This window comes from Lutra lutra, chromosome 9 (genome assembly GCF_902655055.1).
Source record: "Lutra lutra chromosome 9, mLutLut1.2, whole genome shotgun sequence".
In the NCBI taxonomy this organism is placed as follows: Eukaryota; Metazoa; Chordata; class Mammalia; order Carnivora; family Mustelidae; genus Lutra; species Lutra lutra.
In genome coordinates this window covers 40,707,086-40,730,531 of record NC_062286.1, presented here as the reverse complement: position 1 = coordinate 40,730,531, position 23,446 = coordinate 40,707,086, and the positions used below count along the sequence as shown (strand labels likewise).

Here is a 23,446-nt window from a genome sequence, read left to right as displayed (position 1 = left end):
TGCAAAATGCTGTGTGTATTTCCCATAAAATAGTTAAGGGTGGGGGCGCCTGGGTGGCTCAGTGGGTTAAAGCCTCTGCCTTTGGCTCAGGTCATGATCCCAGGTCCTGGGATCGAGCCCAGCATCAAGCTCTCTGCTCAGCAAGGAGCCTGCTTCCCCCTCTCTCTGCCCGCCTCTCTGCCTACTTGTAATCTCTGTCTGTCAAATAAATAAATAAAATCTTTAAAAAAATAGTTAAGGGTGTGTACTTCAGTGTCAAGAATTAATAAAATTAATAATTTGTACTGCTTCATTAGGGATGTTGAAAATGGCATTCTTTGAAAATGCAAGTGTGCAGCCAGGAGGAATACAAGGACTATTACTGTGATTTGGTGCCACTGTCTCATTCCTGCTAACTTGCCAATAATTTTATTACCCACAGTTGCTTTTGTATCATCAGTGCAAATGACAACATAGTTAAAAAGACGAATAACGTATCAGTTTTATTATAGAAATAGTTTTGTTCTTGAAGACCCCAGGGGTTCGTGGACCATGTGTTGAGAACCATTATCCTAAAGGGAAAGAATGTCTGGAGTAGATGTAAAAGTAGGGATTTCTAGGGACAGATGTGTTTGGCAGGTAGAATCGTGGGGTTAACAGTGTTCCTGCTACTGAGGGTCTGGCCCACTTCTAGGTTATCCTAACAGGCAAGGTAGGCCTAGTCACTTTAGAAGCCATAGATCTATTTAGGGGATGAATGTCTTAATCTGCTGTCAAACTCCAGTCCAAATGAATCCAATATGGGTTGGAAACTTTGGGATAGCTCTTCTAAGACCATTCAAAATTAGATGGTTTCATTAAATTCAGCATTTATGGGGTGCCTGGGTGGCTTAGTCATTAAGTGTCTGCCTTCGGTTCAGGTCATGATCCCAGGGTCCTGGGATGGAGCCCAGCATAGGTCTCCCTGCTCAGTGGGAAGCCTGCTTCTCCCTTTCCCACTCCCCCTGCTTGTGCTCCCCCTCTCACTGTCTCTCTCTGTAAAATAAATAAATAAAAACTTTAAAAAGTATATAAAAAATAAATTAAGCATTTATAGTCTGTTATGTGCCAGAACTGGACAGGTTATAGAGAAACAAATTATTAAGCTGTCGCCTCTGTCCTATAGGAGTTAAAGGATAAGGAAACATAATAATAAAAGAATATGGAAATAATAGAATGATAATAATGGAATGTACAAAATCCTAAGTATTAAATGAGATTCAAAGTGCTGTGGGAGCACTGAAGAGGAAATGAATCACGACTGGAGAATTCAGGAAAGTTTTCTGAAAACTTGGCACTGGGCTTTGAAGGATGAGTATCATTTTGAGAGGAGAGAGGGAAATCAAAAGTTCTTAGTAGGGGCGCCTGGGTGGCTCAGTAGATAAGCGTCTGCCTTTGGCTCAGGTGGGTCATGATCCCGGGGTCCTGGGATTGGGCCCACGCATCAGGCTGCCTGTTCAGCGGGAAGCCTACTTCTACCTCTCCCGCTCCCCCTGCTTGTGTTCCCTCTCTCGCTGTGTCTCTGTCAAGTAAATAAATAAAATCTTTTAAAAAAAGTTATTAGTATAGTCTTGGGTGACCAGAGAGCATTCTGGGTAAGAGAAGTACAGCTGGTAAAAATGAACTGTGCTAACTCAGCACCTCTTCACCCAATGACTTAATTTGTTTTTGTTGAGGGGGTTGATTTCCAGTTTATCCTTTCAGGACCAGTATACAAAGATCCACACCACTTGGTATTTATTTATCCATAAAATGGTCTAATATTGAGGAAAGAGATTTCTTCATAGGTCCTTTTATTTTATTTTTTAAAAGATTTTATTTATTTATTTGAGAGAGAGCATGAGTGGGGGTGAGGGGCAGGGAGAGAGGAAGAAGGAGAAGAAGACTCCCCACTGAATGGGGTACCCAATGTGGGGCTCGATCCCAGGACCCTGAGATTATGACTTGAGCCAAAGGAAGATACTCAAACCACTGAGCCAAAGAGGTGCCCCCTGCATGGGTCTTTCCTAAAAAAGAAAAATTATCAGGGTGCCTGGGTGGCTCAGTGGGTTAAAAACCTCTGCCTTCAGCTCAGATCATGATCCCTGTATCCTGGGATCGAGCCCCACATCGGGCTCTCTGCTCATCAGGAAGCCTGTTGAGCTGCTCTCTCTCTGCCTGCCTCTCTCCTACTTGTGATCTCTGTCTACCAAATAAATAAATAAATAAAAATTATCTTTTTATCTGCACTGCAGAGAAAAAAGCCCTCTTTCAGATATCTCAGTTAAATACCTCAAACATTTAGTGAATGTGCGCCTGGTGTATGTCATGTCCAACAAGGGGGTGCCAAGATAAAGACATAGCCCCTGCCTTCACAGAAGTTAGAGTCTCGAAGGTGTCAATGTGTATGCAGCTAATGGCAAAGCATATTACACATTCTATAAAAGATAAAATGTGCTTAGGGATTCCTAGCTTGGGAAACTGGTGGAATGGGAGTACTACTCAGCAGGAGGAACATGGGGAAAAGATAAAGGGTTTGGTTTGGCTGTTGGTGGCATCTGTGTAGAGAGCACTGGAGAGGCAAATGAGAACAAGGTCAGGGCTGGAGACACAGATTTGAGACTCATCCATAAATGGCTGCTGAAACCATCATGCATTGCTCTTCCCTAGGAGACCAGGGTTTCAACCTCGGCATTATGGATATTTTGGTCTGCATAATTCTTTGTTTGGGGAGGGCTGCCTTTGCATGTAGGAAATTTAGCACCCTTGGCCTCTACCCACTGGATGGCAGGAGCACATCCCCCTAGCTGTGACAACCCAAAATGCCTCCACATGTTGTCACATGTCCCTTGGAGGGCAAAATCAGCCTCACCTCAGAGAGGACTATTGCTCCAGGAGAGGGGAACGTCCAAAGGGAAGATGGCCACGGGTGGAAACTTCTGGCTCTAAGAGCACAGTCAGAAAGGGAAAGAGACATTGGGAGGGATAGGGGGGATTGCCACAGATGGCCAGCAGTGTAACAGCCTATAAAGGAGTTTGGAGACAAAAGAGGCCTTGGCAGTGGTGAGAGCTTTATGATCCTTCAGGGAACAATGCCAGTTACACCTCCTGAATGTGCCTTTTCCTTGTTTTCCAGACTTTCCCCAGAGAGGTACAGGTGAAAACTGCCACTTGGGCTGTAAATAAGAAGATTGGAATAGATATCAGTGCACCCCCGAAGTTTGCCTCATTGCTTTGCAGGCTGCTAATGTTCCTCTTTCACTATTTTCTCTTTCTGTTTCCTCTATTAGTCTCCCTTTTCTTTTGTAAAGTGCTTTAACAGAAATACAGAAATATATATCCGGATTATTTAATCCCAATAATGACCCCACAAAGCAGCTTTCATACTTCTTCCCATTTTGCAGATGAGGAAACTAGAGCTCCAAGAGAGAAGTGGCTTGCCCAAGACTACATAGCCAGGGAGTAGTAGAGCTGAGACCCAAACCTTCTGATCACATCGGGACCGAGAACACTCTTCATTCACACCATGACTGCTTCTTTGGCTACAATGCCGACCACCTAGCATTTTCCTTTGCAAAGTGACCTACATTCCATTTCTCCCGGAATAGAGCTTTCCCTCTCTGTAAAGGAATCAATGACTTGTTTCTCTTCTTGCACCCTGCCCATAGTACCTTCTCTTTCCTTTCCTTTTCTTTTAAAGTAAGCTCTAAACCCAACATAGCTTGAACTCATGACCCCAAGATCAAGAGTTGCATGCTCCTCTGACTGAGGCAGCCAGGCACCACTCCCCACACCTCCCGGCCATATTACCATTTCTGCTCATTGTGCACTGTTTGGTGCCTTACTGAATGGCTCATCTTGTGAGGGCACTAGCAAGGTGGTCTTTGGACAAAGGGAAGCATTGTGATGTGTACAGGTGAGGCCAAGCCCGCAGGGATTCCGCACAGTAAAGAGGGTGAGCAGGCTGCATTCCCAACTGTGGGTGCTGGAGAGTCTCCCTAATGGGTGCTGGGTTTAGGCCAAGGGTCAGCTCCCTCAGGGACACCAATGTATGTCCCAGGCTGGCAGTGGCGTTCTAGACCCCGATAATTCCTCAACGGCTGTAACCCTGATTTCCACCCTGGAAATTCTCCTCCATGTGTTTCTGCTCTCCTTGGCCATCTGACTCTGGTCCTTTGTTTCTTGGCACCTTTCACGTTTCCCTACCCACCGCCGCATATTAGCATCTGGAATTCTTAATCATAGTAATTATAGTAGCCACCATGTACCTCGGCTTGTTTCAGCGCTGGGAGCAGACAGTGAGGTAACTGAGGGTCCCAGATGTCCCATCAGTCTGTCCAGGGTCACACAAATATTAAGGTATAGGACAGTGTGTCTAATAGAAATATAAATTGAGCCACATTTGTAATTTTAAATTTTCTACTGGCCAAATTAAAAGAAGAAATGGGCGAAATTAATGTTACTTAATGTTACCAACTTTTAAAATTTAACTCAATATACCTACAGCATTATTTCAGCAGTCATCGGTATGTAAAATTACTGATGAGATATTGGCATTCTTCTTTGTGTAGTAAGTCTTTGAAGTACTTGGGGCACCTGGGTGGCTCAGTCAGTTGAGTGTCCTACTCTTGATTTTGGCTCAGGTCCTGATCTCAGGGTTGGGAGGGAGACTGAGCCCCTGGGTGTAGGTCTTTGCACTCACAGGGGAGTCTGCTTGAGATTATCTCTCCCTCTTCCCCTCCCCTCCTCAAGTGTACGCTCTCTTACTTTCTCTCTCAAATATATAAATCCTAAGGAAAAAAAAGAAATACGGTGTGTACTCTTACATCACTTCTCAATTCAGACTAGCCACAGTTCAAGTGCTCACCAGCCACATGTGGTCAGTGGCTACTGTACTGGACAGTGCAAGGACAGATCAAGGATTCTGACCTACCTCTAAGTATAGTGAGAAGTGGGACAGCCACATTCTCTGTGAAAGCAGCCTGGTACTGTCCGTCAAATTTCAGATTTGCAAAATACAATAATCTCATCGAATTGGAGATAAGATTTCATTATAAAGTAGAATAATGCATCTCGAAACAGAGGTCCAAAATTTGTTAATTACTTTAAAAAAACATGTGTTAGAGAAGCTGAAATTTCACTCTCAGAACCCACACTGATACTTCTGGGATAGGACAGGAATGTTTGTTCCCTCTTGCATGTCCCTGTTATTGTTCTGTCTTGATAAACACCATCCAGGAAGACTAGATTTTCTGTGGCCTGGAGCCAGGTGGTGGAAAAATCCTTTGCCCTGGGGCCCTTCTCTGTCCATAGGGCAGGACTCTGACCATTTCTGATGGGACTCACCAACCCCTCTTTGTGGCTCCTGAAGGGACTGTTGCACTCTGGAAAGAAAGAAGGGATTGGTAAGCTAGCATTTCCTGGTTCTGACAGTGGACAGGTCTTCCTTCTGGACACTGTGCGGGGCACACTGTCTATGCTGTCCTTTTACACCTCCCCACCATCCTCTGAGGTCAGCATTAGCACCTGAAAACTCCAGAGAGGTGAAAAGAGTCACTCAGGGTCACACAGCTAGTAACCCAGAGCTTTCTGACACCATAGCCCAGGATCACAGCAGTCCAGACTTGGGGGGTTTTAATACTCTCTGCCTAGCCACCAACATGGGAACAGTGGTTGCCAGGAAGAAATTTTCATTTCTGTGTTCTGTTTCCATGTGAATTACCCCTGGCGGGGTACTTACAGTTGACTTCAGTCTCTAAGATTTGGGATCAGATATTCAGGACATTAAAAAAAGAAAGAAAGAAAAAGGAGACAGCCTCCTTATCTAGACCAGGAGGCCAGCCTCAAGAAATCTAGGAGGGCTGCTTGATCTTTCTTCTCTTGCTCCTGGCGGGTTAGACAATCTCTGGTGCCCAGGAGCCCTGTGGCTTTAAGCCTGAGCCCTGGTTTGGGAGGAGACTGGGAGGGCGACGGAGGGTGCCCGCCTACCTGGGGGAACCTGCTCGAGGTGAGGCTGGCGCGTCTCGGGATGCGAGGCGGGCGGGGGCAGGCTGAAAGTTGGAGCAAGCAGGAAGTGAAGCGAGGGCCGCCCGGGAGGAAACAGACTAGGCGAGTCCCGTCGCGGACAGGCCCGAGCCGCTGGGAGACATGGTGAGCGCGCTGGGAACCAGAAAGGGGCTGATTCAAAGAGGAGCCAGTGTGGCCTGGGGGTGGAGTGGAGGGCCCGGGGATCGGGGGAGCTGGTGGCAAAGGCAGAGCGCTGGGCCAGCGCTGGATGCGGCAGCTCTTCTTTGACAACTTGGCTGCGGAAAGCTCGCAGCCGCCTGGGCGGGTATTCCTGCTCCTCGTCCACTCCCTCCCTGCCCTGCCCTCGCTGCTGGCCTGGAGCAGGGTTTCGGTGGGGGTTGGGGGGGGGGGGTCCGAATTCCAGGCGGGGAGTTGCTGAGAGGCCCTGCATCTCCTCCTCCAGCCCGCCCGCCAGCCGGGAGTTGTGACAGCCCCCGGCGGCACCTCCGAAGTTCTCGGGGTTAGATTCCAGCCCCGCGGCGGGAGCTCTGCCCGGCTGCCTTTCACCTTATCCCCATATAGAAACTCCAAGAATCTGTCTCCCCGCGGAGTCTAAGTAAACGGCGGCCCCCTCTCTCTAAACATAAGGAAGAAAGCTAAGGGTTTCTAAAGGAACCAGAAGTTGGTTCTCTGTGATAATCCGTTTAGCTTGGACCCCGGCTTCCCGGCCTCTTTCGGAGGCTGAGTGGGTCAGGGAGGGAGGAGCCTAATACTGGTTTTTCCCTCCCTGTTCACAAAACCTTATCATCAGCCTGGGAGGACTTGCCTTCCATTTCCCTCAACACCCAGGCTGCTGTTTTTATTTAATATCTGCTTAAACAGGCGGTGGTGGCTTGGGTGCCTGCACTTGGTGCTATGCGGTGGGCAAAGCAGAAGTTCATGGCGCAATGGCCGTCCCTCAGGCGGCCTGGTGGGGGCCTTGGAGCCTGGTTGCTCTTGGTCCTGGCAAGGAGGCTGCAGGACAGCCTGGGGCCCGAACCCCTCTTCAGCTACTATCTTGCAGTGAGAGGGGGTTTGTGCCCCCTGATGGTGTTCTGCCGGCCAGCACACATATTTTTTAATGAGGACCCTTTGATAAATAGTGGTGGGTTTCCCCTGTCATGAGATGCCAGGTCCTCTGACCACATCAGAAGAGCAAGGCAACCATGGAGTGGGATTTAGGGCTGTGTTTCTTTTCCTCGTCAGGGGCCTCGAGAACCTGAAAAGAAACTCGATCTAGTCTATCTAGCATCAGCGCTCACATTCTGGGCCTTCAAAATGCATTTGTTTTTGATTACATGAGTAATATATGAAAACATTCTCTTTGTAAACAGTTGAGGCATTAAAAAAAGCTGAAGTCCATCTCAGGCCTTCCCCTCCCCTGGCCTCTGAGGCTGACTCTCAGTTCCTCCACCACTTGGTCTAATTAACCCCTGTGCTGCTGCCCAGGAGGAGGCCAGTGGAGGTGGGGGACATGATCACGTGCGGAACCTGCAGAGTGAGGTGGAGGGCGTCAAGAATATTATGACCCAGAATGTGGAGCGGATCCTGGCCCGAGGAGAAAACCTGGAACATCTCCGCAACAAGACAGAGGATCTGGAAGCCACAGTGAGATAGGGAGCCCGCCCAGGGAGGGGGTGGGGGGAGGGGAAGGTAGAGGAAGAGAGGGAGGGAGGATTGTTGGGTTTGGGGGGTTGGTGGTGTTGGAGGCAAAATGAATACGAGGGAAGTCTGCCTTTTCACTTGTTTGGGGGAACTGACAAGCAAGTCCCCAATTCTGACTCTGATCTACTCCACTGATTAGTACTGGGGTCCAGGGAATGCCTCCAGGGACTTGGCAGTGGTTGGGGGGAATGGGTAGAGCTGACTCTTGGAGGCATTTTCTGAGACAGATAAGATGGCCCAGTCAGCCCTCGCATTCTTAGGCTTCTCTCCCTCGAAACTGATTTTTCCCTTTGAAGGCTGCGCTTGACAATCATTTGGGCCTGACCTTCCCAGGGCAAAAATATTGGCTCTTGAAAATTCCTCCCAGGGCCTTTGGCCTTCTCTAGGAGTTACTAGGCAGGGGGCGGAAAACTGCTAGGGTTTTGCTGAGTCTGCTTTAAAAGGAAGCTGGGAAGAGCAGTGAAATTCTTTGATCCAAGGGTCCTCTGCTAGCTGAAGGCTAGAATAATATCTCCCACACATCTTGCTAGACCTCATTCCTCTCTCTGTCTCTTTCTCTAGCCAGGGGCTGAAGCCAGCTGCTCAGGGAGGGAGTAACTAACAAAATACTGCAACAAAGGTTGGAGCCTAAGGTTCCATGTCCACAGGGAGAGACTGGCTGTGGCTTTCCAAGTCCAGAATGTAGTCTTGGGTCTAGTCTTCCCGGACTCAGTATTTCTTCCCACGGCCTAGTCTGGGGAGCACGGCCCAGGGAAATGTAATTTCTGTAGCTCGTGTTGAGGAGGAAGAACAGTTTCTCTCACCTCCAAGCTCCCTGCTGCCCTGGCCCTGTCCTCCAGCTTCAGCAGTTCCCATGGGGCAAGGAGTTGTGGAGCCTCCTGGAGCTCGCGCCCCTCAGCCCGTGTGCCCTCCCAAGGGCAGATTGTACAGACAGTGTCACATCCCTGGGTGTGAACATATGTAAAAGACTCCTCCATGTGTGTGACAGTGTAGGGGTAAGGAGAGAAGGGGGGTGGCAGGGGTCAAGGGGAGCCCAAGAATTCTAAATTTGAGCCTGGCCCATCAGAGTGTCATGAAGGTATATCTGTCAAGGTAGGAGGACTGCACATTTTTGTGTAACAGTCTGTTCCATCGACTGCTCACGTAAATATTTAGATGGCTAGCCTGTGGGCCTCTGTCCTCTTGTAACGGTGGAAGGAGGCCCTGGATCACTCTGCCTTGTCCCCAACAGTCGGAGCACTTCAAGACCACATCGCAGAAGGTGGCTCGGAAGTTCTGGTGGAAGAACGTGAAGATGATTGTCCTCATCTGCGTGATTGTTTTTATCATCATCCTCTTCATCGTGCTTTTTGCCACCCATGCCATCCCAACTTAGGGAGCCCCTCGCCCCTGCCCTCTTCTGCAGGGCCACCCTCCACAGCGAGTGCCAAGAAGGGTCCTCTCTCCCATCCTTGCCCGCAGGGAGTGCTGCTGCGTCCTCCTGCCCCTCACTCAGGGGCCCCTCTACCACACTGTCTGCCCCAGGCTCCTTGGCCCCCCAGAAGGAGAAAGCCGGACTGTGGCTGTGTTTCATGGGCCCCCAGAGTTGGTTGGAGACACACCCAGAAAGCCCAGCCTGTGGCTGGGAAACGGATGGTGGCCGGTGAGCAATAAAGACCTTTCGGTATCCCTACACATGTGAGGTAATTTCTCCCCTTCCGTTTTGCCTTTGGCTCTTGTATTTCTTTTCTCTCTGGGGAACACCCTCTGCCTGAGATTCACCTATTTGAGGCCCCATGGTTGGAGGGGTAGACAGTGTATGTTTGGAGAAGAAAGATGGAGTCTTCTCATCCTTCTCTTATTTCCATTCTTGGTCAGAGGTCTCAAGAACCAGAATTTTCTGAGGCTCTTCACATGTGGAAAATTCAAAACCATTTTAGGGCGGTATGCAAGACTTCTAAGTGTGTTCCCCTGGGGTCTTGCCATGTCCCTTTTATTACTTCTTTGCTGGAAGTGTTAGCCGAGATAGGCGAGGGCCTCCTTCTATCTCTCTTATGTGGCCCTATTGCAGTCTAGAGTAAGGGATTGGAGGAACTGGGCCACTTTTCCTTCTTTTTGGTTCTGCAAAGTTGTTTTTGTTTGTTTGTTTGTTTTTGTTCTTTTTAATTTAAGTGATCTCTAAACCCAACATGGACCTTGAACTCACGACCCTGAAATCAAGAGTCATGTGCTCATCCGACTGAGCCAGCCAGGCGCCCCTGGTTCTGTGAAGTTCTATTTGTCTTCTGTCTGCCCCTGCCCTTTGGGGACTTAGCAGGGCCTCCGGGTCTCAGCTGAGGGGGCGAGCATCTCTCCCCATGTCTCGTGGCCAGACCCAGTCAGTGTCACAGGACAGGGCCTATGGCCCTCCTTCCCCTCCATGTACAATGGGCCTCTTTGTCTTTGGCCTTCCCTCCTCCCCGCCAGGTTCCACCTCATTGTCACTCTTTCCTCTGTCTTGCTTTGGGGAAAGGGATCTTGCCGTCTCTGTCCCTGTTTCTCCCATGGACTTTACAACTTTCCAGTATTGAAAACAACCTGTTTTGGGGAGGGAATGTAGATGGGTCAGGGTTGGGAGACAGGATTTGGGACTCCTCCTGCCAAATCAGCTTCTGGAATCGTACTCTGGAAACCAGGGAGGAAAAAAAAGCACAGAAAGGCCCTCAGGACAGTCTTTGTCCTCCTATGATAGACCTGTGGCCATCCTCTCTCCTCAGGTCATTCCTGGACTCAGAGTCCACAGAACTGGGGTGAAACCTCTTCCTTGGGATCTAGATTGCCCAGGGTGGGAATGTGGGCTGTACTCACGCAGGCTCAACCCCCTTCCTCAAGAGCTGAGAGGCTGGAGGTGGCTGGGGTGGGCTGGAGAGCAGGCGTCTCTGACCCCCCACCCCCTGCAGCTTTGAAAGGAGAGAAGGAGAAAGAGTAGATTAGGAAGCTCAGGAAGGCTCTGGAGGGGTGGCTTTGCCCATCCTCCCTCCCACTGAGGAGCAGGGTCACATGAGGGCAGGGCGGCAGCTGCCCTTGTGGTGAAGAGGGAAATACAGAAAAGCCAGAACTAGCACCTTCTCCCTGGGAGTCTGTTTTCTTTTTTGAATTGAGTAGAAATTCACACAACATGCGTTGTGTAAATGTGCATACAGTTGTAACAGACAGCGGTAGCGTTCTGAAATACACAGTTCAGCCGCAGGTAGTTCATTCACAATGTTGATAGTGAATAAAGTTTCTTTCGTTTTAAAACTTTTCCGGGAGTCAGGTTTTGGTTACTGGCGAACGCATTCGCCCAAGGTGGCAGAGACCCGGCCCGGCTGGCTGTTCGAGGCGTCTCTAGCGCCGTGCCCAGCCTTGGCACGGACACAGATGCTTGTGCAACGAGCGCTACCACGGCTCCAGAGCCCACTCCACTGTGCCCGGGTCACAGCTTGGGACCCCGACGTGTGGCCCGCGTGCAGCGCGAGCACCAGGCTGCTCAAGCGCGAGGCCCCCAGTTCCGGAGGCTGGGCCGGGTGCCGGCAGCTTTCGCTTTCCCGCGGTCCGGGTCCGGGCCCCGGGCAGGCGCGCCCCCCGCCCCCGCCGGCCGCGGCCCCGCCCCTCCGCTTCCTCCCGGGTATCTGGCACCGCGGCCTCCGGGCGACAGAGGAGCCCGAGCTGGCGAGGCGGCGGCAGCAGCTATGGTGAGGGGCCGGGCGGGGCGGAGCCGGCCGGCCGGGGGACAGAGGGCGACGTGGGGGTGCGCGGCCGGAGAATGAAGTCCGAGGGCGGGGGTGTCGTCCGGGACCCGCGCCGGTCCCCCCCACCTCAGTGAGGTGGCGGCGGCCAGGAGCCGGCTGGGGGCCAGCGTCTTCACTGGGGGCGCGCAGGCTGGGAAGGGAAAGTTTGGCCGCTGGCGCGCAGGGTGCAGGACTCCAGCTTCCCTCCTCCCTGAGCCAAGGGGTTACGAACCCAGGCTTCGGGCTTCGGAGTCAGACTCCGGGCTGAGATCCTGGTGGTGGCCACTTGCTGTCTCTGTGACCCCGGGCTAGTCACTTAACCTTCCCGAGCCTTCTCTTCCGCATCTGTGAAGTGGGGTCAGCAATGCCTGCCTTACTGGGTCTTTGCGAGGTGAAGGGAGATGCAGTGCCAGAGCCGCGCCTGGCGCTCAGAACCGGCTCCTGAGGAGTGGTAGGTAATGCGATGACCTCTTCAGCCCTTCCTGGAGCTGTGAGAAGCCAAGTGTGGCCCAGGAGTTGGAAACCTGAGCAGATGGGGTGGGAGAGGGCTTGCCAGCCCCATGGCAGGGTACTGGAGGGCACACTCCTTCCTCTGCGGAAAGATAAAGGGAGATGTTTACCCTAAAGGTTCCCCTGAAGTTATCAGACTGTGGCACAGTACTGGCTCTCTCCTAACCTCTACCCAGGGACACATTCTTGAAGTGAGTCATCCCTCACTCCTGCTGCAGACTCTGGCCTGTGTCCCCACTTGCTGTCTCTAAGGCAAAGGTGTCAGGAACAGGTGGTGCCAATAACTTTCCTCCATTCCCTGGACTCCTGGGAAGATGGGCTGGGCAGGAAGCTGGCCAGGGACTTTAAGCTTCTGCCCTGGTGAAGCTAGCAGAGGTGTGAGGGATGTGGCCTGGCTGGGGGTCGAGATGTCTGGATGGCCTCATCTCTAGGGAACCAGAGGCAGGAAGAGGAAGCGGGGCAGGAAGGTTGCACTGAGCTCTAAGGCCACGCCAGGAAACTGAGGGAGGCTCCAAGAATGGGACAAAGCTTGGAGCCCACTTCCCAGCATGCAGGGCAAGGGATCAGGCAGGGCTGGGGTGGGCTTCCAGTTGGCCTTGAGCACTTGCAGAGAAGAGGAAACTCGAAAATGAAGGCTGAGGCCAGGATAATTTATTGGAGGGGGGGTGTTACTGGAAAACTCTGGAACTCTCACAGGTTCAGCTAAGGCCAACAGTGGATCAGAGCCTGGTGGGGGGGGGGGGCGCATACCTTGATCTTTCTCCCCTCCCAGCTCCTAGCCCCATCCCTTTGTATCTTTCACAACTTTCCCTTTCTCTGGCCACAGCTCTTTGGCTTTCTTCTTCCCACCCCTTTCCCTGACTGGTCTTTCTTCCTTGTCCTCTCCTCTGATTCATTCAGTCAACAAGCATTTCTTGGGCATTTCCTCAGTGCCATATGTGGTGACAGGTATAGGGGACGGAACAGAACAGTGATGGGAAAGATGAAACCTGAATGGGTAAGGGCTTGAATTCATTCATCCTACAGATGATCTTCTCTCATGCACGGTCCAGTGAATGTGGGTTTTGAGCCACGGGCTTCCCTTATAGGCACACAGGTTGACCTGGACGCATTAAGAAGTCTGGGGAGTCTTTGGCCAGCTAGCTAAAGTATTTGAGCCCCTGCTTTACCTGCATTCACTTTAGCACCTGGTTAAAAATGTGATTCTTGGAGTCTACAGGGGTTCCACTCCCGGATCATCTATTTACTGGCTGTATGACCTTGGACAGAGGACTCCACCCCTCTGAGCCTCAGTTTCTTACAAAACTGGGATAATAGCGTGACTTCAGTGGATTGTGGTGGGGATTAAATGAGATCAGGTGAGAAAAGAGCTTATTAGCTCAGAATACGTGCCTGTTTGAACAGTGGCTGTTTTCACTGTCAAGACATAAAACCTTCTCAATGGCCTACAGGGCCTGGTGGAAATGAACTCCATGCAGGTTAGTGAAGACCCAGGTGATGTTCTGTATTTAGTTGCAAGACAAGTAAGTGCACACATTTGCAACAAGGAAGAGCTTGCTTGGCTTTGTATTTTGTAAAATTATTTAAGAGGTTTTATTGACCACAGGTATTGTAGAGTTCTTGAGATCTGACAGCTTAAAAAAAAAATCAGTGAGGCTCTGTCCATAATAATAGCTATTATTTATTGAGCATTCAGAATGTGTCAAGTATTGTGATAAGCACTTTGTAACATGTCACATGCGTTAGGTGACATGGTAGATACCATTCTTGTCGCCACTTTATAGATGAGGAAGTGGAGGGTTGGCAAGTTTGCACAGTGGGTGAGGGGCAAAGGCAAGATTTGAGGGAACCCAGGGCTGCGATGCAGAGCCCTGGCCCTTAGCTCTGAGCTCAGGGGCATGCTGACCTAGGAAGATGCTACTACAGCCCTTCATTGCCCCCGTCCTCTGACAAGGACAGTGGTGACAGCTGGAATAGTGTTTCTTCAGCCAAGAGAGAAGGGAGATAGGAGAGTTAGAACAGGGAGGTTTGGAAAGCTTTGCTTTCAGAGGAACCAAGGGTATTTGGCCTTGAAACACCTGAGATATTTGAGGGTTGTAGGCAGGATATTCTGTACAGAGGGTAATGGTTTGTGGAGGACATTTCCTGTGTAACTACCACCCCACTGTCTGCGGCTGCTCCCCACTCCAAGGCACGCCCTCAGCCCTGTAGACCCCGGCAGGGCTGGGAAGCATCCCTCTCACCCACCCTTCCTCTCTACACTCTCTGGTCCCCACGAGCCTGACGACCCTTCACACTCTTGCTGGTGGCATGTTTCCACCCCTTCTGGCTGGCCACCTGGCCCGGAGTTTTCCCGCTGCCATCCATACCAGCCTACCATGAATGCAGAAATTCCAATTCTTCTCCTTCTTCTTCTTCTTCTCCTTCTCCTTTTCCTTCTTCTTCTTCTTCTAAATATTGTTTTTTTTTTTTTAAGGTTTTTACAATTTATTTGAGGGAGAGATCACAAGTAGGCAGAGAGAGAGGGGAGGAAGCAGGCTCTCTACTGAGCAGAGAGCCCGATGCGGGGCCTGATCCCAGGACCTTGAGATCATGACCTGAGCTGAAGGCAGAGGTTTAACCTACTGAGCCAACCAGGCGCCCCATTCTTATTCTTCTTATTCTTATTCTTATTCTTATTCTTCCTCCTCCTCTTCTTCTTCTTTTTCTTCTTCTTCTTCTTCTCCTCCTCCTCCTCCTCTTTCTTCTTCTTCTTTTTCCTCCTCCTCCTCTTCCTCTTCCTCTCCTCCTTTTTCTCCTCCTCCCCCTCCTTATTCCTCTTCTTTCTCCTCCTCCTCCTCCTCCTTCTTCTTCTTTTTCCTCCTCCTCCTCCTCTTCCTCTTCCTCTCCTCCTTCTCCTCCTCCCCCTCCTTCTTCCTCTTCTTTCTCCTCCCCCCCTCCTCCTCCTCCTCCTCCTTCTTCTTCTTCGTTTATTTATTTATTTGACAGAGAGAGAGAGAGAGAGAGAGGGAACATGGGCAGGGGGAGAAGTAGAGGGAGAGAGAAGCAGACTCCCCACTGAGCAGGAAGCTAGACTCAGGCTTGATCCCAGGACACTGGGATCATGACCTGAGTCAAAGGCAGATGCCTAACAGACTGAGGCACCCAAGAGCCCCTAGAGAAATTACTCTGATGCCTCCCTCCCCCTTGGCTCAGAAGTCTACACTAGGTCTGGTTCCAGTCTTCCCTCTAAGTGAGTGTCCTCTTCTGGACTTTCACTCTGTGTCTTCTCTGGCCCCACCCTGCCCCTCACCCTTATCCTCTCCCTGGTCTGTGTCTGCCTGAATGCCCCAGCTCCACCCCATCTTGCAAGGGCTCGTCCACCTGGGCTGTCTCAGTATGTAGGAGTCCACTCTCTGAGGGGGGCTCCAGCACTCAGTGTTTGTACCTCACAGCACAGCCCTCCCCTCTTCCCTAAGGGGGTCACATATGACTCTTTCCCCCAGCACATAGTGAGCTTCTTAAGAACAGGCACAATTCATTTGGAAATGTTTTTTCCCCGTGTCTGCTGTGTATGTTCCTGGCACTATGCTGAGTTCACCATGGCTGAAGGGAGTGTGGCCCTGTCCCCTGGTCCCTTACCTCCGTCCACATCCTGTAGTTCCTTATTTCTCCCCATGCCAGCAGGGGAGACCTGTACATACAGTCCTTTTTCCTCTGGTTCGGGGAGGGCCAAGGAGGGCCAGGAAGTTAAGCCTGAGGCCTCTGTGTTCCCTGGAGCAAATGTGTTCATTTCGGCCTGGTCCCACCTTGGCTCGGATAGACTTGGCTTTGCAGTGGGAAGCACAGCCCACTCTCTTGGAGAACGTGACCCAATGTCATCCTGTGTTGGAACATCAGAGAACAACAGCTGTAGTTTTCATAGCAGAAAACATAATATGCAGCAGGCCACCAACCTCTAGCTGTGACTGTCATTTTGAATCTTTGCCCATTCTCAGGTTTTGGCCTTGGACTGTTAGGAAGGTGGGGATGCCTGGGACTGTGTGAACACGGGCTGTGTGAGCTTGTTGACTACCATGGTAGGAAGAATAGTGGCGATGATGACTGACCGAGGAAGAGGTATAGATGTGGGCAGCCGCCCTGCTGTCTGCATTATTGCTCCTTGTTCCCCCGTCACCGCTCCCCGTGCCTGTGAGTGCACACCTCTGGCATGGTTTGCCTGCCTCCTCTCCAAGCAGGCTGCTTTTCTAGCTCATGGGTAAATATTGGCCTACTTGGGTTTCAGATGCCTGCCCCTCTAAACTCCTGCTGGGCTGGATAAACACACTAGGATAACATCCTTTACAAAATAAGAGTTGCTTTTGGAGAGGTATAATGTGATCACTCTGAGTCTTCGTAATGGTCAGCGCTGTGCTGGCCTCCTGGGCCATCGGGATGGAAGCAGACAAAGGTAGTCCCTTCGTCTGTGGCTCGTGGTCCAGTTGGGAAGATAGGACTCATATACTGGGAATGCTTGGAGGCATGTGCAAGGCAGCTGCAAGGATCCTGAATGTGAATTCTTGCCTGAGTAGGAGTGGCCCTCTGTGACCACCAGATACTTCTCCTTTCTTTGGTTTTAAGTGGAATTCAGTCAAGTGCCAAAATGTCAGTTGCAGACAATGGGCAATGTGGTCTGGCAGGAAAGGGAGCTTGGCCAGTGCTCCGTGGAGAGGAGATGAGAACAGGGATGGGCTGTCGGGGACTAGACTGGCAGGAGGGAACTGCTGTGGTTTGCGAATCTGCTGAGATTCAGCTCCCTGACACATCCCTGGACCTGCTCTTCCTGGGTCTTACTGGGGCCTCCTACCCTGGGTCTCTCTTGGTCATATGTGTCCAAAGCCCAGCCCCTTTCTTGCTTGTGACACACTCTCTCTTCTCTCCCCTGTTCTCTCAGCACTCCCTGCACTCCCACGTTTGGGCCCTGCACCTCCCTGCTTAGTCCTCTGAAATGAGCTGGGTTCTTTTATCAGGTGTGGTTGCTGCTTAAGCTGAGAGGTCTAAGAGTTGGTTTTGTGTCTGTGAGTTGGACCCCAGTGAAGATCCCAGGTAGCTGGAAGGCTGAGGCCAGAGGCCAAGGAGGCTGAGGTTTCCAGGTAGACAGGGAATCAGTTTTTAGCACTGATGCAGGAGTAGGATCATGCCAGGAGGCAGAAATGGCCTAGTCAGTCAGAGAGAGGTCTGATCTTTTCAGTTTGTCTCTCTGTATTGTGTCTGTGGGGTTAGGTAGAGGTTATGATGTGTGGTGGTCCAAAATTACCTTTCTAGTTCTACGGGGTGGATCTCCTCCCTGTCTGGCTTCTAGCCATGTAGCTCAGTTCCCTGCTCTTCGCTGCTTCTTTAGGCCAGTAGGAAGCCCCAGGGCCCATGTCCACTGTGTGCATATTGGGTAGAGGCCATCCGAGAGCAGGTGAGCACCGTGTCTGCTTTATGGGAGGGTGAGGTCCTGGGAAGTTTCCATCCTGGGGCATCTCAGAGGAAGCTGAGATGCTGTAGCCAAGGCTGACCTCGGACCTGCCTTGATGGGCATGGAGAGGAGCCTGTGAGATCCGAGGCAAGCCAGACACACTCAGGAGACCAGTCCTTCTCTCTATACATGTCATCCCCTTACCTGAAAGCTGCTATTCCCCCTACCCACCCGCACCCCCGCCCCCACCCACAGTGGGGGCAAGGAGGCCACTAGTTCTCAGGATCAGAGGAGGGCCAGCTGGGGGCCTCATGCAGTTCTGACCTTGGGCTTGGTGCCCAGGCAGGGACAGAGTTGGAACGGTGCCAGCGGCAGGCAGATGAGGTGACAGAGATCATGCTCAACAACTTCAACAAGGTCCTGGAGCGCGATGGGAAGCTGGCGGAGCTGGAGCAGCGTTCAGACCAACTCCTGGACATGGTGTGAGGCCTGGGGAAGCGGGGGGTGGGGAGGGGAGAGGCCACGGGGCATCCTCAGAGAGAGTCCCCAGGCTGTGCTCAGGGTCTCCAGGCCTTTCCTGGGGCCTGAGGGCCAGTGTGGGGCCTATAGGTTTATAGCCTAGATAAGCTCCAGGCAGGCCTCATGAAGCAAGAAGTCCTTGGTTTGAAGCTGCGGACCTTCCTAAAGGCTGAGGGTTGGTATTGTTAGCCAGGCGTGAGCCCATAGGGGTGTGAGTCAAAGGCTACACCAGTGTCTGTGACCAGGAATCCAGCCAGGAGGGTCCCAGGGCAGGCTGTGTAGAGAAGGGGAGCAGACAGGCTGGGAAGATGTAGGAGATTAGGTCTTGCTGGGGGGCAGGGAGGGAAGGAGGATTGGGAGAATCTGGCCCTGGGGCTCCAGGGAAACTACTAACTCCCACCCTGTGTCTGGGGATATCCACAGAGCTCCGCCTTCAGCAAGACAACCAAGACCCTGGCCCAGCAGAAGCGCTGGGAGAACATGCGTTGCCGGATCTACTTAGGGCTGGTGTTGGGCGGTTGCCTGCTCATCCTCCTGATCGTGCTGCTGGTCATCTTTCTCCCACAGAGCAGTGGGGGCAACAGTGCCGCACAGGCCCAGGACACAGGCGCCGCCTCGGGGCCTGGGGACTGACCCAGCTGGGCCTGGAGGAGAGGCCAAGTCCTGGTCTCCAGAAAACCCTAGCATTTGCTCACATCTGAGCCACCCAACTGAGCACCGAAGAGCAACCTTGATGTGTGCACCTTTGTATCTCCTATCACCCCACAGACTGGCCCTTGAGGGCAGCCTGCTGCACTGGCCATGACAGGCCAGCCCCACCTGGAGTTCAGTAAAAGCTGCTGTTTGGTTAAAACCTAGTGTGTGTGTCCACAAAGTTCTTCAAGTTGGTTCATCCTTCTCTGCCTCCACTCCTGGGGTTGTTTAAAGAGTCAGTGGAAGGACTTCAGCCCTGGAAGGTGGCCCCTTTCCTCTTCTCCTCCTCTTCCTCCCCCCCTCCTCCTTTTTTTTTTTTTTTTTTAAGATTTTACTTATTTATTTATTTGAGAGAGAGAGAGAGAACAAGCAGGGGAATTGGCAGGTAGAGGGAGAAGCAGGCTCCCCACTGAGCAGGGGGCCTGACGTGAGGCTTGATCCCAGGAGTCTGGGATCATGACCTAAGCCGAAGGCAGACGCTTAACCGACTGAGCCACCCAGGCATCACTCCTCTTCCTTCTGTACTTGATCCAAACCTACCTAGACCGATCCTTCTGGAGTGCAGGTGCAAAGACAGAGTGGCTCCCAAACCAGACCCTTCAACCAGGGCCTTCTGAGCCCGTTTCTCTCAGAATGAAATCTATTCTTTTTCTGATGTCTTGAGAATGCTCAGAATAGGACTCCAGAAGAGGAAAGCACCTCAATGGTTTTTAATCTCATAAGGCTCTTACTTTTTTTTCTTTTTTTTTTTTTAATTTATTTGAGGGAGAGCAAAAGAGAGAGAGATCAAGCACAAGTAGCCAGGAGGGGCAAAGGGAGAGGGAGAAACAGGGAGCCCAATGAGGGCTCTATCCCAGGACCCTGGGATCATGACCTGAGCTGAAGGCAGATGCATAACTATGATTGAGCCACCCAGGTCTCCCAAGGGTTTCATTTTTTTTTTAAGGCTCTCATTTTTGAATAGACTTTTCCCTCTCTGTATACTCTGTCCTCAATTTCTCTCCTACGTTCTTCCTCAAGCTTTACACCTGATTACAGATGAGGCAGATAGCAGTGAAAATGAGAAGGGCTTCTCTGGTCCTGTAATGCACCATCACAAAGGATAGCCTAGAGCTTGCCCTGTAGGAAAGAATTTGACCTTTTCAAAGCTCCAGGGCCACACAGGGCTAAGCTGGCAGGGCTTCAGGGTCACAGGAAAGATGACTGGGTAAAGGCCATGGAAGAAGGAAAGAAAGCCCTACCAGGACTGCAGGATCTGGGTAGTCTCTGCCTGGGCTACTTGACTGCACCTCAAACTCAAGTGTGGGTGGAGAGGAATTCAGGGTCAAGTGTGTAACAGAAGCAGCTCCTTGTTAGGTAAAGTGAGGGCTACTTACAGAGAAACAAGAAAGAAACTAAGAGTTGTGTGGAGCTTTACCTCACAGAGCTTGTTACTTCCAGTGGGCTTATGACCGTCTTCATTTTGGAAAGACGGAGAAAAACACTTGGCGCCTACTTGGTCAGCAACATCATTTAGAGGCCGTGCGAATTTGGGCAAGCCACTTCTGAGGCTTGGGTTTCACATATGTAAAAAGGGACATACTTAACTCCCAGAACAACTGTGAGGATTATCTATATTGTGTGTAAAACATCCATGATGTAATGGTTCTAGATGCCAAATAAATGGTAGCTATCACCCAAATCATTTACTGCAGTAGTTCTCAACCCTGCCTTAAGTTAGAATTACCAGTAGAACTTCTAAAAATAACAGCCACAGGCCTAAATCAGTGAGTACCAAAGCTAAGATTTAAGTCCAATTCTGCAGGATGCCTGGGCACCACACATTAACCTACATAAGCCTACACAACTGCCTTATGGGACCTAGATCAGTTAAATCAGACTCTTTGAGGGTACGTAACTGATGCAGGGTTATTTCCCCCCTCTCGTTCTCTCTCCAGGATAGTCATGGGTAGTCAGGGTTGCAAACTTTTTGAATTCAAGCCACTAGTTTACTTATTGAATTCAAGCCACTAATTTCACAGAAGCTAGGGGAAGAGGCTGTGCAATGGGCTGAAGGTCACACACAGAGTTCCCTGTGCGGGTAAGGCCCCAGATTCCCCAGCAGGGATCTTCCCTCTCTTGGTGGGGGAGTTTTGCCCCACTCTTTATTGTTCCTAACACAGAAGAGATAAGGACATTTTTGTTTTGTGGGTCAGAGGGGAATCAAGAGCGGACTCCTGAACCACCCAGAATGCAGCAGGTGCAGAAGTACTCGGCGGGCATCAGGCAGAGCAGCGAGAACGGCTGTGATTCCGGGTTCTTAGTACCCTGAGCCCCTGAGCCAGCGCCTCGCTCTCCGGAGGGCCTCTAGCACCTGCACGTCCTAGGCCCTCTGAGCCGCAGAACGAACTGACGACTCCTAAAGCCCCGACACTTGGCTTTCCAGGACGCTGTGGACGAGAATCGCACGTCACTCCCACCTCGCTTACCCTAGGTTCGGAGTCCAAAACAGATGTTTTCTGACCAGCCTCATCTCCTGCCATTGGCTTTAGCATTTGGTCACCTGATTCATTTGAGCCAACGAGAAGCAGCGGAAATAATACTTCCGCTTTCGGCCTCTAACGAGTCTCTGTGCCCGTCTTTCGGATGTTCTGATTGGTCTTCCTCTCTCAGGCCTGCAGCTTATTGGCCAGCGCCGCGGGGCCGCAGTCCATCAGGGTGTGAGGGCTGTGTCAGACACCCCGGCTGCCATGGCGTCCTATTTTGATGAACACGACTGCGAGCCGTTGGATTCCGAGCAGGAGGCTCGAACCAATATGCTGCTGGAGCTCGCAAGGTGGGTGCACGGTGCTAGGAGGTTGGGGCCCAGGTGGCAGGTTTCTGGGCTGGGGCTGGCTGGAGAAGGCGGATTACATGGGGCAGAGAGTCTGGAGAGGACGGATGAATAATCTGGAGAGTTAGTCCGGGGATGAGATTCGACGAAGGTCGATCATTTGGGTCATCCGTGGTTGGGCCGGGCAAGGGGATTGTAGGAAAGACTAGAGCTGGTGAACAGGGGGGAGTCGGGAGCGGGAGGGCAGCCGGTTCTAGTATGTACGGCAGAAGACAGGTCATGGGGCCAGTGGAGGGGCCTTGTGGGTGTGAGTAGGTGCGTTCGTTAGGAGCAGGCAGGGAAGTCAACACTGCCACTTGGAATCTGGCTTTACCAGGTGATTTCTGCATGGCCCCAGTAACTTCTCTGAGCCTGTTGCCTCATGTGTAAAAATGGGACTAAACAGCTTGCATGCTTGGGGTTGTCTTACAGCAACTGGAAGCCATTTCTCACTGTGCTTTTTATCTACTGAGCAATTTGCGGGGGTAGCTGTTATTAGTAGCTGTTCAGGGTATATTTATCTGTTAATGCTTAGTGGATTGTGGGGGCAAAGAGAAAGTATGGTTTTCTTTGGTTCTGAACATGCGTTGTTCTTCCCAGGTCACTTTTCAATAGGATGGACTTTGAAGACTTTGGGTTGGTAGTAGATTGGGATCACCACCTGCCTCCACCCGCTGCCAAGACTGTGGTTGAGAACCTTCCCAGGACAGTCATCAGGGGCTCTCAGGCTGGTAAGAACATTAATTCTTGCTGCTGTTTGGGGCAGGCTTTCCAGACCCACCCTCTCCCAAGCTAGACTGGTCTAGCCCTTTAGTTTTCCAGGTCAGGTTGGGGCAAGAATGTCCTTCAGGAGTGGGAGCTGGGAGGTAAGGCCTGTAGCAGCTCTCCTGATCAGCACTCCCTCCTAAAGAGCTCAAGTGCCCCGTGTGTCTTTTGGAATTTGAGGAGGAGGAGACTGCCATTGAGATGCCTTGCCATCACATCTTCCATTCCAACTGCATTCTACCATGGCTAAGCAAGGTACTGCTTCCTTTCTCTCACCCCTCACCCTGCCCTGAGCCCAGTTCTCAAGCCTCTTCCTGTTTATGGACTTTTAGGGGATCAGGGAAGGGACAGGGGTAGGGGTGGGAACTGGGAGCAGGGGACAGGTGTTAGCTTATGAAGACCATACCTGGGCTGAAACACTGCCCTCCTTTTCTCAGACAAATTCCTGCCCCCTGTGCCGCCATGAGCTGCCCACTGATGATGATACTTATGAGGAACACAGACGAGATAAGGTAGGGGCTGGTGGTAAGTGGAGAGGTTGGGTGGTAATGGGGACCCCTCAGGCCCTGTCCTTAGTGTTTTCATTCCCTACCTTAGCAGGCCTGGGTAAGCCTCAGGGCTGCTGGCTCTGGTCGTCTTCCTGGTGACTTTGGCAAGGGACAAGAGCCTTGGCAACGTACCTGCTAGGGGCCTGAAAACAGTGATAGGCAGCCCCATGATAGTTGTCCCATCGCGCCGCCCACAGGCCTTCAGGTATGGCCCATGCCCAGTGTGCCCTCTTTCCTTCAGGCTCGCAAGCAGCAGCAAAAGCACCGACTTGAGAACCTTCACGGAGCCATGTACACATGAGCTGCCTGGGGCTGACCACCCATCCTTCACATCTTCCTCTTGTACCTTGAATCCTCATTAAAGATTTCTTTACCCACCCTGCACTGCATTGCTCAGAGGCCTGGGTAGGGGCTCTGTACCCCTAAATGCTGTTGGAGAAGATGGGCCTGAACCACAGAAAGCACTAGGCTATGTGTCCCTTCCTGCCAGCCCACTGGCCTGAGAGCAGTGGAGCCTAGTTTAAGACCCTGGCCAATGGACCAGCCAGTGCTTGGGCCTATGAGCTCATTGTTGGAAAGAAATCATGTCAGGGTCTGGCACCCACTGGCTACTTACAGATGGTAAAGAAAAATTACTCTTCCCTGCAATTTTTAGTCAACCTTGGAATCCCACAGGCTTTCTTTAGCTTCATTGTGAAAATTG

At 51.4% G+C, this 23,446-nt stretch overlaps 3 protein-coding genes across 3 annotated transcripts; all 3 read left to right on the top strand.

Moving 5' to 3' along the window:
* Positions 1-5,989: 5,989 nt before the first annotated feature.
* On the top strand, positions 5,990-9,379 carry VAMP8 (vesicle associated membrane protein 8). The gene is made up of 3 exons (XM_047747168.1): positions 5,990-6,147; positions 7,492-7,650; positions 8,939-9,379. Exons 1-3 carry the CDS (start codon positions 6,145-6,147, stop codon positions 9,080-9,082), a joined length of 306 nt encoding a protein of 101 aa, XP_047603124.1. The 5' UTR covers positions 5,990-6,144; the 3' UTR covers positions 9,083-9,379.
* Positions 9,380-10,725: 1,346 nt separating this feature from the next.
* Positions 10,726-18,743, top strand: VAMP5 (vesicle associated membrane protein 5). Its single transcript, XM_047746944.1, has 4 exons — positions 10,726-10,754; positions 10,949-11,399; positions 17,710-17,847; positions 18,310-18,743. The coding sequence occupies exons 1-4, from the start codon at positions 10,726-10,728 to the stop codon at positions 18,517-18,519; spliced, it is 828 nt and encodes a 275-aa protein (XP_047602900.1). The 3' UTR covers positions 18,520-18,743.
* A 2,494-nt stretch (positions 18,744-21,237) lies between these two features.
* RNF181 (ring finger protein 181) lies at positions 21,238-23,120 on the top strand. Its single transcript, XM_047746201.1, has 5 exons — positions 21,238-21,394; positions 22,031-22,161; positions 22,341-22,450; positions 22,633-22,707; positions 22,985-23,120. Exons 1-5 carry the CDS (start codon positions 21,309-21,311, stop codon positions 23,042-23,044), a joined length of 462 nt encoding a protein of 153 aa, XP_047602157.1. The 5' UTR covers positions 21,238-21,308; the 3' UTR covers positions 23,045-23,120.
* Positions 23,121-23,446: the final 326 nt, after the last annotated feature.

Coding starts and splice junctions, on each gene's coding strand:
- VAMP8 (XM_047747168.1), top strand. Junction 7,651..8,938: donor CAGAGGATCTGGAAGCCACA/GTGAGATAGGGA, acceptor TGTCCCCAACAG/TCGGAGCACTTCAAGACCAC.
- VAMP5 (XM_047746944.1), top strand. CDS start 10,726: ATGAGGGCAGGGCGGCAGCTGCCCTTGTG. Junction 11,400..17,709: donor AGGCGGCGGCAGCAGCTATG/GTGAGGGGCCGG, acceptor CTTGGTGCCCAG/GCAGGGACAGAGTTGGAACG. Junction 17,848..18,309: donor CAGACCAACTCCTGGACATG/GTGTGAGGCCTG, acceptor GGATATCCACAG/AGCTCCGCCTTCAGCAAGAC.
- RNF181 (XM_047746201.1), top strand. CDS start 21,309: ATGGCGTCCTATTTTGATGAACACGACTGCGAGCCGTTGGATTCCGAG. Junction 21,395..22,030: donor ATGCTGCTGGAGCTCGCAAG/GTGGGTGCACGG, acceptor TGTTCTTCCCAG/GTCACTTTTCAATAGGATGG. Junction 22,451..22,632: donor TTCTACCATGGCTAAGCAAG/GTACTGCTTCCT, acceptor TCCTTTTCTCAG/ACAAATTCCTGCCCCCTGTG.